The sequence below is a fragment of the Nicotiana attenuata genome, unplaced genomic scaffold (assembly GCF_001879085.1).
Source record: "Nicotiana attenuata strain UT unplaced genomic scaffold, NIATTr2, whole genome shotgun sequence".
Classification (NCBI taxonomy): domain Eukaryota; kingdom Viridiplantae; phylum Streptophyta; class Magnoliopsida; order Solanales; family Solanaceae; genus Nicotiana; species Nicotiana attenuata.
In genome coordinates, this window is record NW_017671949.1 from 202,119 (window position 1) to 215,169 (window position 13,051).

At 37.8% G+C, this 13,051-nt stretch overlaps 2 protein-coding genes across 4 annotated transcripts; both read left to right on the forward strand.

Moving 5' to 3' along the window:
- The first annotated feature begins 1,010 nt into the window (after nucleotides 1–1,010).
- LOC109211004 lies at nucleotides 1,011–5,289 on the forward strand. Of its 3 annotated transcripts, none has more exons than XM_019374493.1 (3): nucleotides 1,011–1,257; nucleotides 1,332–1,488; nucleotides 4,757–5,289. In XM_019374493.1, coding segments are annotated over exons 1-3 (270 nt in total). In that variant the 5' UTR covers nucleotides 1,011–1,145; the 3' UTR covers nucleotides 4,758–5,289. The 3 variants fall into 3 exon arrangements, with proteins under 3 accessions (XP_019230038.1, XP_019230037.1, XP_019230039.1); XM_019374492.1 differs by having other exon boundaries at nucleotides 4,766–5,289; XM_019374494.1 differs by having other exon boundaries at nucleotides 4,978–5,289.
- A 6,428-nt stretch (nucleotides 5,290–11,717) lies between these two features.
- LOC109210999 (craniofacial development protein 2-like) lies at nucleotides 11,718–12,239 on the forward strand. The gene has a single exon (XM_019374488.1). It carries the CDS (start codon nucleotides 11,718–11,720, stop codon nucleotides 12,237–12,239), a length of 522 nt encoding a protein of 173 aa, XP_019230033.1.
- Nucleotides 12,240–13,051: the final 812 nt, after the last annotated feature.

A 13,051-nucleotide genomic window follows, 5' to 3' on the forward strand; every position in this document is an offset into this window, starting at 1 on the left:
GCAATATAGAGCCAAAAAGCATCAACTTAGGACATGTCTTTTTATGTCTATCTATTGAAGAAATTTGCCCTAAATAATAACAGTATAAGTAAATCTAAAGAACAGATGGAAACAGGAGCTAGCTTGGTCATACTGCCATGACAAAGCGAAAACTACTAGTGAGGAAATTTTAGAGAGTGGCATTAGCAAGATGTGTCTATGATATATGGCAGGAGAGAAATACGAGGATATTCCAGACAAAACAGAGGCAACCAGAGTTGATTATCAAGCTGATTATTCAATTAATATTTGGTAGAGGTAACATGAAGCCCAGATCAAGCCGAAGGTTTGAAGACTTGAACTACTATCCTTGAATATGAGCTGCTAAAAGAAGGACAAGGAAACCTGTTTCCTTCCTGATAGTACTAGTAAGATGTTTCCTAAGGTTTTGGAATGATGTCAAGCCTTAGATCAATTTTGTATTTTTGAGCCGTAAATTTTTGCTTTGGTAATAAAATTTGATAGTAAAAAAAAAAATTCAATTAAATTTATAATAAATAAATACTTTTGGTCTACATTAAATATTTTGCAAATAATGCTTAGAGTTAATGACAAATGTATTAAAAAAATTAAGAGAAACCAATATTTGGAGGTACGTTTTTTGCAGCTTCTACTGTTGTCTACTTTTTGTGTTTAGTGTCATTTTTTAGGTGTATTTCTAATATTTTCGATCTATTTTTAGTGTTTGGTGTAATTTTTGATGTTGCGGATTTTGAGATTTGATATGATTTCCTAATATTTCTAGTTAAATATTTAAAAAAAAACTGTTTTCGTTAAATCTAACAGCATAATTTGTTAAATATTTGATGAAAACTTGAAAAGTGAAAACTGAAGTGCTCAATATTGGAAACTAAAGGACTAAAATTGTTCAATAGCATATTTAAGGGACTATTTAAATCTACCCCCCCCCCCCCCCCTCTCCAAACTTAAGAGAATCATTTTTGTCATTTTCCCCGAAAATTTTAAAACAAAGTTTTGGGTGGTATCATGACTTCATGATAAAGTTTAGTGACAAAGTGTAATTTACTCTTTTTAGTTTCTTCCCTTCTTCCCGTTTCAATTTGGAAATTCCTGCAAATACTCAATTCCAGCTTCTCAGTTGAATCATGGAGTCGTCATCCTACGAGCTGAATGCCGTATCATCGTGGGAATATCTGAGTCTATTCCTCTTTCGTCCCCTTCTTGCTATCATCTTCGTCCTCTCCTTACTCCTCTTAGGTCTGTCTGTCTATTTTTGTAAAAAAATCTCGAATTTCAGCTAAAAGCATTTTGATTGTGAAAATTTTGTGCAGGTTGGTTCTTGGCCTGGAAATTAGTTCTGGTTCATGTACCTTTGGTCCAAGAAATATTTGGTTTGCGGAAGAAACCTATTAACCGGAAACCCGAAAATCGGCGGCGGTTGACTCAATTCTACAACAACCTGGACTCACAATCTTCTGTTTCCCACTGGTAAAATTTATCTAATTAGTAATCTAAGACCTTGGGACTCAGAAAAAGATTTAAATTCTATATTTATGTCCCATTGATATTTTTTTAAATATTTGCAGTTATTCAATTGTCTTTCCACAAATACTATAATTGTTAATCTTCCTCTCTTTTTTTTGTGCTTTGCTTAAAAGGATGCAGAGTATTAGAGATTAGTACATAAACTTCCATAGAAAAAGAATTGGGGGAACAATAATTCATAATTAGCTCAAACACATTTAGGTTGGAACCCGTATTTGTTAAAACATCAACTACTTGAGTGCCCTCCCTATATGTGTGACCAACTATTGGGTTTCCTAGCTCAACCAGGAGGTACCTGCAACCATTAATGATTTACAAATAACCGAATATGTTTCTTAGTTCTATGTGATTTATCAGTCTGTAAACTAAAAGGCATAACAATAACAACAACGTAGCCATTGTATTCCCACAAGTGGGGTCCGGGGAGGATAGTATGTACGCACACCTTACCCCTACCTTGTGCAGGTAGAGAGTCAACTAAAAGTCATAACATTGGAAGCAAATTCCGTATATCACTATCCTTTTCCCCCTTCCCTTCTCCGATCCGTTTCTGTAATCTGATTTTACTAAATTTAATTTGTAACAACTTACTAATTTCTTTTTGCTGAATTTAATAACTTACTAATTTTTTTTGTGAATTTAACAACTTACTATGCTTTTCATTTCAGCAATTATGAGAAAAATAACCAAAGAGTACCATGCCCCTCCTATATAAACTACTCATTCTGTACCAATCTTTCATGATTCAATGAGTCACCAAGCTGTAGGATGTTCTTTTCATAACCTTTCCGTTATTTGAATTTTGATGATGTTCTATGCCCTTTATTATTTAATTTCTTACCCTTTTAACCATCCACGTGCCTAGGTTATATGTAGAGTCTTAATTGGTCTTTCTTTATATAAGAAAATTCAAAGTGGTCAAAGTCCATAAATAAAAATACCAGGGCAAAGGTTTGGATGAACCACAATGCAATCCAACAATATCGGGTAGTCAAGCACTAAGGTCTAAGAGATTGTCTTATGAGAAGAAAATCCAGAATGAAAGCACAGAAGAATTGGACTGCTGCCGAGAAACATTATATTCCTCAAAACCTTTTAGGGCGATAGCTACTTCTGAAACCTTTCTTGGCCTAATTCCAGAATGTTTCTCAGTAGCAGTCTAGTAATCTTGCTGATTAGTTGGAGCTACCTCGGCCAACTGATCGGCAGGATTTCTGCAGTGCTGCTGATAAACTAACATTCCTCCGAACCTCCATATAGAGCCTTTGCAACCATCAATCTACGTCAACTTTCCTCCTAAATGTGGATTTGGAACCTGTCATGCTTTGAGAAGTTCGTATAAGTGGATTTATCTTTGAATACCTAACTCTTTATGTAAAAATCATTTAATTGATATATGGAGTATTATCATTTTAACATCTACATTCAATATTCATTTTGAGAAAAGGAGATCGAAAATGAACTATACTTTAAACGACATGATAATTTGAGTCGTTGTTTCTCGGATAATTGTACTATAATCATAATCTGTTATCAGTGGAGTGCATTTTCTTGGGTTAATTTTCTCTCTCTTCCTTGTGTCCTTCCTTTCTTTTCCGTTGTTCAAATTGATGAATAGCTTGATCAGTTCTAATAAACTGAAAGAGATTGAGGGGGAATCTTTGATAAATAAGGGAAAATATCCTAATTATCTTGTCGATTTTATGATCTCATCTAGTTTATACTAATTCAAAATTTGCTAATCCATAGCCAACATTGATGATGGCGCCAAATGAAAAGGCAAAACTAGAAACACCAAAACAATAAATCGAAGAACCAAATAAAAAAGCCAAAGTGAAAAAGTGATTGTATTCTCTCAAATTAAATAACTAATTATTTGAATAAAAAAAATATGAACTCGAACTGAATAGCCAAATGTACTCCCCTGGTTCGGAAGAGGGGGAGGGGGAAGGAACTAGAGCTGTTACTTTCTGGATAGGTATATGTTGAGTGTTCCTTGTCAGAAAGATATAAATGGCGCATTGTTCTAGTCACTCTACATAATCTTCTCTGCCACCCTGAAATAGTCGGCGGAACTTTGTATGATTAACATTAGTTTCTTTTATGCCCCCCTTATGTTCTAGGTTCTAAGATTAGCTATCCCAAATAACCTAGCCTAACATAAAGTTTATTCCTTCTTTGTAAATATCTTTCACCATCCCAAATGGACTAACTGATCTTAATTCTACTCCTAGCTAAGTATCCATTTTGTGTGCAGTTCTGCCAACTTGCAATTCATGAAGATAATTTTCTACATGTCAATTATTCTCTCTGGTGCTGTGAGAGAGTCAATGCAACTACTGATTATTGATGATAAGCCTCGTTTCTATTTAGGATCATCACCCCCTACTTTCTCATTTACAAACCCGAATGCCCTAGCGTAATATAATGTTCATCTTTCTTGCATAATTTTACATATTGTGTGCTGTTCAGCAACTTGCGAATCGTGTGGAACAATTTCCTGCCTGTCAAATTATGCTTTCAGGTACTGTGAAATAGTTAGTGGAATTCAGAGGATTGATGATTAGTTTTCCTTTTTCCCTATGCCCACAACCCTGCTAAGGATACGTCGGAGGGTCATTAGATACATGTGCTAGGCAATAGAAGTCCTTGGTGGTTGAAGACTGACTGTTTTGATCTCATAAATCATAAACATAGCAGTGGTAGTTAGAGTAGTTTTACCTGGGAGATGAATATTTAAACTCCGATCTTGCTAGGTGTCAGAAGTATCACTCATCCTTGTTAGGTAACTACAGATTTGGTAACATGTTTTTAGGAAAGACATTTGTTAACATGCAATAGTGAGGAAACAGATTCGTTGACGAGCAAGTTTTCTTTCCTCTTCTTTCAGCATCGAAATTTTAAGGACACTGTCACATTTTGTTGTATTGTTAAGTTTTGTGTTAACATAGCATATCTTCTTGTCTTGTTAAGAAATACATTCTTCACAGAAAAGCTTTGTCTTCATTTGTCATTTCAGCTTTAACATTTTAAGGAGCTGTCATATGTTGTTGTATCGATAGGTTTTTATTTAACTCAATATCTTCTTGGTGATCATTTTAACATGAATGTAAACTCTATTTCAAGCACAAAAAATATAAAAAATTATGTAGCATTGTTTACCTGCTTAGCTTGCAGTTGTTAGGCTTTGTATGATTTAGTTTGATTATAGACTGTATAGGTAAGCTTATGATGCCCGGGATTAGGAGCTGAAGTTTCTTGTGCTTTGGGAAGTTGTCAGGTGTTGATCTCCGTGATCAGCACATTTATCTTCAGCTGATCTTGATTCAAGCTTAAACACTTGTTCATCATTTTTCCACACATGGTGTTCTTTCATTAGTATATGACGTTTTGGGTAGTTGTTGCAAGGCTAAGTATTTGCACTTAATGCAGATAATGAGCCAGGGGGTTGATGAAGTTATGGAGTGTTTGGCGATGGTTTGTAACTAGTTTGAACTGTTAATATGCATTTGGAGAGAGAAGTGCCACTTCATTTTTTTCCCTTGTAAATAACTTTATTTGAGAAAATTGAAGTTTCTAAGATTGAAACAAATAAGCTTTTGGATGAGGTCAACATAGACCGTCACTGTGCGCTGTGGTGCATAATCCCCCTTCCTCAGTTTATTGCCAAATAAGCATCTTTCAAGATTACATTCGTCTTAGCTCTTTTTGTTTAAATCATGATTTGAGATCAACTGAATGTGATAATACCGTGTGTTTCCTATTTATTTTTACTTTTAGTTTGGTTAATAAGTACAAGTGTAATTATACTGCGGTTGCAATATAAGCGATTGATGATATATATATATATATATATATATATATATATATATATATATATATATATATATATATATATGTGGAACTTTCATCCCAGAAGCACCTGGTTTAATCTCAAAACATATCTACTCCGTTGTCAGTTCTCTGGTTTAGACTTTAGAATAGAGGCATCGTTGTATTTCAATATTCGTAGATCGTATCATTTGGTGCTACGAGGCATCGCTCTATTTCAATGTTCTTAGTTGCATCATTTGGTGCTAAATTAATGGTTATACCTTAACATTTGAAAATTCATTTGTCTTAGCCATTTCTTGCCTGAATATATATTGGAGTGTATTATGAGCTCTGCTAGTTCCGCACATGCAAACTGAACTTATATATCCGTATTTTTTTTGTTGCTAAAAGACAAAATTATTATTATTTTACAGGAAATTAAGAAGTGTCATTACAAGCCGGGACTGATCTAAACGATACAGTCCTTAATAAGTCTTTGCGAAAAGTAGAGAAAGTAAATAAAGGTGGTTCACTCCAGAATTACTAGTCTTTTCAGCGTTATAGTCTTGGTTTCCTTCACGGTAAAATCATCTTTATTGAGGTTACTACAACTGGCATTTAAAATTCTTACAAAAGTGCAAAGCAATGAAGGTCGCGAGAGCGTGGTCAAGAGCCTCGCGGCTGCATTATCTTGTTTTTCATGAACGGATGTCAAGAATTCAAACAAACATTCCCTAGATGGATTTCTTAAGGGATGGAGAAGGCGATCGCAACTAGGTGGATGTAAGGGGGTTCAATTCAATTTCCGAATATTATATTGCACAAAACAATTTCTTTTAGTTTAATCTCTTTAACATAAGAAAAGATTCTAGTATAGTGGCAAAAGAAGTACAAAATTACTTTTTAAGTCATACGTTCAAATCCGTTCATGCTGCTGAATTAGTAGAATAGTTGTGCACTGTCTCTAATGCACATATATATAATTTAAAGAAAAACTAAATCAAAGTTGTTCCTCTGCAACTGAAAGTACTTATTTGTACATATATATGATGTCCCATTACTTTTTGTGTGTATGCCTAAGATCTTGCACATCATCTAGCTAGTATAATATTCCAGTAGTGAGCTTCACAAAATCAATATGATCTTAGACTGGAGCTGTGTTAATGCTAATGTTACATGAAAACAACTATTTTAATTCAATAACACTTGAAGTCTTCAAATGCCAATTAATTTCGAGAACTAAAAAAAAAAAAAAAAAAAAAAAAAAGAGAGAGAGTTCAAGAACTATGGATATCCGACCGAAAAGGCTGGCTCGTGAACATAATTGCTTGAGTCAAGTGTTATGGTGCTTCATCTATACATATATTTTTTGTTTCCTCAAAAAATTCTTTTATCCTGACATACATTTGCCAGAAAATCTGCTAACTTCCTTCCCATTCTGTTTCCACCTTAAATTGTTCTTCTGTATGTAAAGAAAAGATAATTTTCCTTTTAAATAGCTTTAAGGCTATTTTTATCATCTTAACACATTAACTGCTCATTATCGGCTTTAATATTTCTATCCAAACATATTTTCAGCAAATAGAAATGTTTTTTAAAGCAGTTGATGCTAATTATTAGCTAAGCTAACCGGGTGCTTACGCTTGACTGTCACAGTTAATTTGCTCAATATTTAGCTAACTAACTATTTTTGCACACGTGACTCTCTCAATTTGTTGAGCTCGTTGTATTGCATTTGAACTATTTGGGATATTCAGTGAGATTAATTCACTTTATATCCTGTGCTTAACTTCAATTTAGTTTCTGAACTCTATAGAAACTGGCATGGCCTGTAACACGTACGCTAATAGAGGTGTAAAGGGAAAATTGGTTTTATTTAATTAGACTAAATTTGCCAAATCAGATCAAATGTAGGTTAAATATAAAATTACATAATATATGGCTACGATGTAAACATAAATTTTAATTGCATACCAGGATCTTCATGAACATGATAACCTTACATAAAGTTGCTACAGAAAACATACTTTAATCGTAAGCCATTATCACGAAGCGGAAGCGTTTATCGAAATTGGTTTCTCGCCCCTTTCCCTAACTTTTGTTACTGCCGCCTTTAGTGATGGAAGAGAGAAATAAAAATACGGTAACCCTAATGGGTGGGGATGAGGTCCAATTTATAGAGGTTCTCACTTAATCCGGTACGTCCATCAAGTAACCGATCGGACGGATGAGATTTGATCATTAATTAAATATTAATTATGGGCGTTTAAACTTATTGGGCCACCAATAAACGTAAGAAAATCTTACATTCTCCAACTTGGCCAAATAATCACATAATATTAATATTTAATATAGGAACATTAGTTGCGCATAAACAAATCTCTTTTATAATGTCCATCATAAACACCACAATACGATAAACTAGTAAATGTGAGTTATGGTGGTCATATATAATTTGTCTACATACTCCTTCCATATACTACAATATTAGTAACTTATCGTATCAGGTCCATAAGCTATAAAATATTATGGTCCACAATAATGTCTCATTGAGACTTATCATGTAATATCTCAAAACAATAATGTGTACACCATTATGAGAAACAGGAAATCATTAATGTATATCAGAAACACATAAATGAGATCAGAGTATCAAAACATCATAAATACTTCAATCATAAATACAGCCAAGACCCATTCTATGTACATGTTCTTTAAATATCTTTGGCTGTAAACCATTCGTTAACGGATCTGCAATCATGAGATCAGTTCTAATATGCTCAAGTGACACTCTTTGTTTCTGAACTTTCTCCTTGACGGTAAAGTACTTTAATTCCATATGTTTGGCACATGTGGAGTTCTTATCGTTCTTGGAGAAGAATACTGCTGCCGAATTATCACAGTAAATTTTCAGCGGCTTGGTAATGGTGTCGACAATGCCAAGTCCTGAAATAAAGTGTCACAACCATAATGCATGAATTGTGGCTTCAAAATATGCCACAAATTCTGCTTCCATCAAGGATGTATCAATGACAGACTATTTGGAACTCTTCCATGATGTTGCTCCTTCAGCTAATTGGAACAAATAACCAAACGTGGACTTTCTAGTGTCAATACATCCAGCGAAATCTGAATCCGAGTATTCAACAACTTTCAAATGCTTGGATCTTCTATACATGAGCATGTGATCCTTCGTTCCTTTCATGTACCTCAAGACTTTCTTTGCAGTTTTCCAGTGATCAATTCCTGGGTTACTCCGATATCTTTCCAGCATTCCGACCACAAAAATAATATCCGGTTTTGTGCAAGTCTGAGCATACATCAGACTACCAACAATAGAAGAGTAAGGAATTGATTCCATTTCTTTTCGTTCTACATTATTCTTAGGGTAATGCATGAGACTAAATTTGTCCCCCCTTTGAATTGGAACAATTCCTGCTGAACAGTTATTCATGTTAAATCTCTCTAGAACTCTTTCGATATAGCCTTTCTGAGACAATCCCAATAATTATTGTGATCTATCACGGAATATTTCTATTCCTATCACATAGGATGTCTCGCCCTTATCTTTCATTTCAAAATTCTTAGAGAGAAAATTTTTAGTCTCACGCAATATGCCTAAATCATTAGCAGCAAGTAGGATATCATCAACATATAGGACTAAGAATATAAACTTGCTCCCACTGATCTTTTGGTATATACACTGATCAACGATATTTTCCACAAATCCAAAAGATTTTATGGTATCATTAAACTTTATATACCATTGTCGTGAGGCTTGTTTTAGTCCATATATTGACTTCTTCAGTTTATACACCATTTGACATTTTCCTTTAGTTTCGAAACCCTCTGGTTGGTCCATATAAACTTCATTCTCGAGGTCTCCATTAAGAAAGGCAGTTTTCACATCCATTTGGTGTAACTCTAAATCATAATGAGCCACCAAATCCATAATAATTCTTAACGAGTCTTTCTTTGAGATAAGTGAAACGTCTCTTTGCCTCCTTTCTGAGTATTACCCTTGGCAACAAGTCTGCTTTATATCGTTCAATATTACCATTTGAATCGCGTTTGGTCTTAAAGACCCATCTACACCCGATTCTTTTAGAACTTTCTAGCAATTCAACGAGATCCCAGACTTTATTGTATTCCATGGATTTTAACCTTTCCTTCATGGAATCGATCCATTTGTCAGACTCATTACTTTCTATGGCTTGTGAATATGAAAACGGATCCTTATTAAGACCAATGTCAAAATCCGACTCTTGCAAGTAAACCATGTAATCATCTGAAATAGCCGATTTTCTAACTCTTTGAGATTTTCTTAATGGCATTTCTTGTGGTTCATTTGTGTCAGATATTTGTGAGTTAGTTTCTTCATGAAGTGTTTCATCCAAATGTTGCTCGGTGTTGTCAAAGTGTTCTTCAACAACTGGAACAATATTTGGTATTTGTGTGGAAGTAGGCACATTTGGGGGTAATGGAACATTGACCCTCACCTCTTTTATTCCACACTTTGCTTTTCAACACTCCCACTAACTTCACCATTCTCAATGAATCTTGCATTACCAGTTTCAACAATTCTTAAACTATGGTTTGACATTAAAACACATACCCTTTAGATTTCTCTGGATAACCAATAAAGTAACCACTTACTGTTCAAGAATCTAATTTCTTTTCTTGTGGATTATAAACTCTAGCTTCCGTTGGGCAACCCCAAACATGCAGGTGCCTTAAACTAGGTTTCCTTCTTGTCCACAGTTCAAAAGGGGTCTTTGGACTGCCTTACTAGGAACCCTGTTTAATAAATATACAGGGGTTGTAAGAGCATATATCCATAATAATTTGGGTATTTAGGAATTACTCATCATGCTCCTGACCATATCCATAAGTGTTTGATTACGCCTTTCTGCAACACTATTTTGTCAAGGTGTTCCTGGCATAGTATACTGTGCACATATGCCATCCTCGAGGAGCTTTGCAAATGGACCTGGACATTGTCCTGATTTATTATATTTCCATAATATTCACCACCTCTATCTGACCTAATGATTTTCACCTTTTTATCTAATTTCCTTTCAAGCATGGCAGTGAATGCTTAACGGCTCTTTCTCTCTCTCTAATCTCTTTCTCTCTCCCCGCTAGTCTCTCCCTTTTCCGTCTACTGTAAAATCAACGGCGGGTCCGCCGGCGCCGGAAATCATAGGTAAGCTATCCTCTCTCCCTCTCTCTCTCTCTCCATTTCCCCTCCCCCCCCCCCTTCTCTCCTCCCCCCATTTTCTATTTTTGCATCTTCCCTACGTCAGTCATCGCCGGAGTTTTCCGGCCGGCGACCGGTCTTTCTCCTCCTCTCTCTTTTCTTCTCTCTTACCCCCCTAAGCCCTTCTCTCTTTCCCTATTGTTCGTGCCCCTATCCCTTCTCGTGCCAAAATTTTAGTTCCCAAAGCACGAACCCTAGCAACCCATCGGCAACCTCTAGTCGGCGAACACCCCTCTCTTTTCACATCTGTCCAGGTCACCTGTCCCCCCCCCCTTCCCCTCCTTTGTGTTGGATACCTAGCCCGGGCTTTCATAGAACTAAGTTGGTGCAGTGGCGACAGGTTGACAATCCCCCCCTCCCCTATTGTTTTCGTGGTGGTTGTGTGCAATTTTGCAAGGAACTAGCTGCGTGGTCGAGACGAGCGCGAGGTGTACGGGCAAGCAAGTGGAGCATTCCCAGTTGGTAGGTGCAAAGTTGGTAAGATTTGGAAGGACGCGCGGCGGATTCCGTGACCTCGGGCGTGCATCAAGTCATATCTTCAGGTTCTTTCCATCGGGAGTTGGTACCTCCCGCCTTCCTGTTTATCTCTTTGTGATAGTTAAATTCTGCCAATCTAGTTAGCATTACTTTACGCATAGTATTAATGCACTTGTAGTTGTTACTTGTTACCTTCTAGTTGGTTCCTATTATGTGCTAGTGCTTGTCCGTAGTCCATCGTGGCTGTGGTTTGGGATGGTAGAGTAAGGTCATGTCCTCAGGGGGTTTGTGGGGTGGGGAGGGGGGTGGGGAGGGGGCCAGAGGATAGGACGGGAGGCAAGGAGGGTAAGGGGAGAAAGGGAGCTTGTAGGTTGAGGATCGGTTCATGGAATATAGACACGCTGAGGGGTAAGTCTATTGTGCTGGCAAAGATTCTCCAGAAGAGAAAAGTAAATATAGCTTGTGTCCAGGAGACTAGGTGGGTAGGGTCGAAGGCGAGGAATGTGAACGGGTATAAGTTGTGGTACTCTGGAGTCGTGAGGGGTAAGAATGGAGTGGGTATCTTGGTGGATAGGGATCTTAGAGAGTCGGTGGTTGAGGTTAGGCTGTGCATGACAGACTAATGTTTATTAAGTTGGTGATCGGTGAGTGCACCCTCAATGTCGTTAGCGCTTACGCGCTGCAAGCGGGCTTGGATGAGGAGGTTAAAAGGCATTTCTGGGAGAGTTTGGACGAGATCGTGCGTAGTATTCCACCCGCTGAGAAGTTATTTATAGGAGGGGATTTCAATGGCCACATTGGGTCGGTTGCTGGAGACTATGGCGAGGTTCATGGTGGCTTCGGCTTTGGGGATAGGAACGGAGGAGGTTCTTCGCTGTTGGATTTCGCTAAGGCTTTCGAGCTAGTAATTGCGAACTCGAGTTTTCCGAAGAGGGAGGAGCATCTTGTAACTTTCCGAAGTTCGGTGGTGAAAACTCAGATTGATTACCTCCTCCTCAGAAGATGTGATAGAGGGTTGTGCAAGGATTGCAAGGTTATCCCAAGTGAGACCCTCGCGACCCAGCATAAGCTCTTGGTAATGGACGTCGGTATTACGTTAAGGAGGAAGAAGAGGTATGCTCGTGGTCAACCGAGGATTAGGTAGGGAGCCTTGACAAGGATAAAGCCCAGGAGTTGGAGGGGAGGTTATCAGCTATGGGAGCTTGGAGGAGTAGCGAGGACGCCAGCGCTATGTGGGCTACGATGGCGAACTGTGTTAAGGAGGCGGCGAGAGAGGTGCTGGGGATATCGAAGGGTCACTCAGGCAGGCACCAAGGCGACTGGTGGTGGAATGACATAGTCAAAGGCAAAGTGGAGGCGAAAAAGGAAGCGTATATGAAGTTGGTAGGGAGCACATGCGAGGAGGAGAGGAGAGCGAATAGAGAGAGGTACAAGGTAGCAAGAAAGGAGGCTAAGCTGGCGGTCACGGAGGCTAAGAATACAGCATTTAGCCGACTGTACGAGGAATTGGGGGAAAAGGGGGGGATAAGAAGTTGTTTCGGCTGGCTAAAGCGAGGGAGAGGAAGGCTCGGGATCTGGATCAAGTGAGGTGCATCAAAAACGAGGACGGTAGAGTCTTGATGGGGGAGTCCCAGATTAAGCAGAGATGGCAGATGTACTTTCAGGGTCTTCTAAATGAGGAAGGGGGCCGAGATTTAGTGCTAGGGGATCTGGGACTGTCACGACCCAATTCCCGCCAGGTCGTGATGGCGCCTCTCGTGAAGACAAGGCCAGCCACCAGAACAATCAACACTGCTTTTGACAATTTCTTAGCATAACAGGTTTAAACCATAGATACTGATTTATCATAAGTACGGAAATAAACGTAACGTAACGGGGAAGAACCATCCCATCTCAGCCCGATGATCGGGGTGTCACAAGTCACGAGCTACTACAGAGTTGATGAAAATACTACAA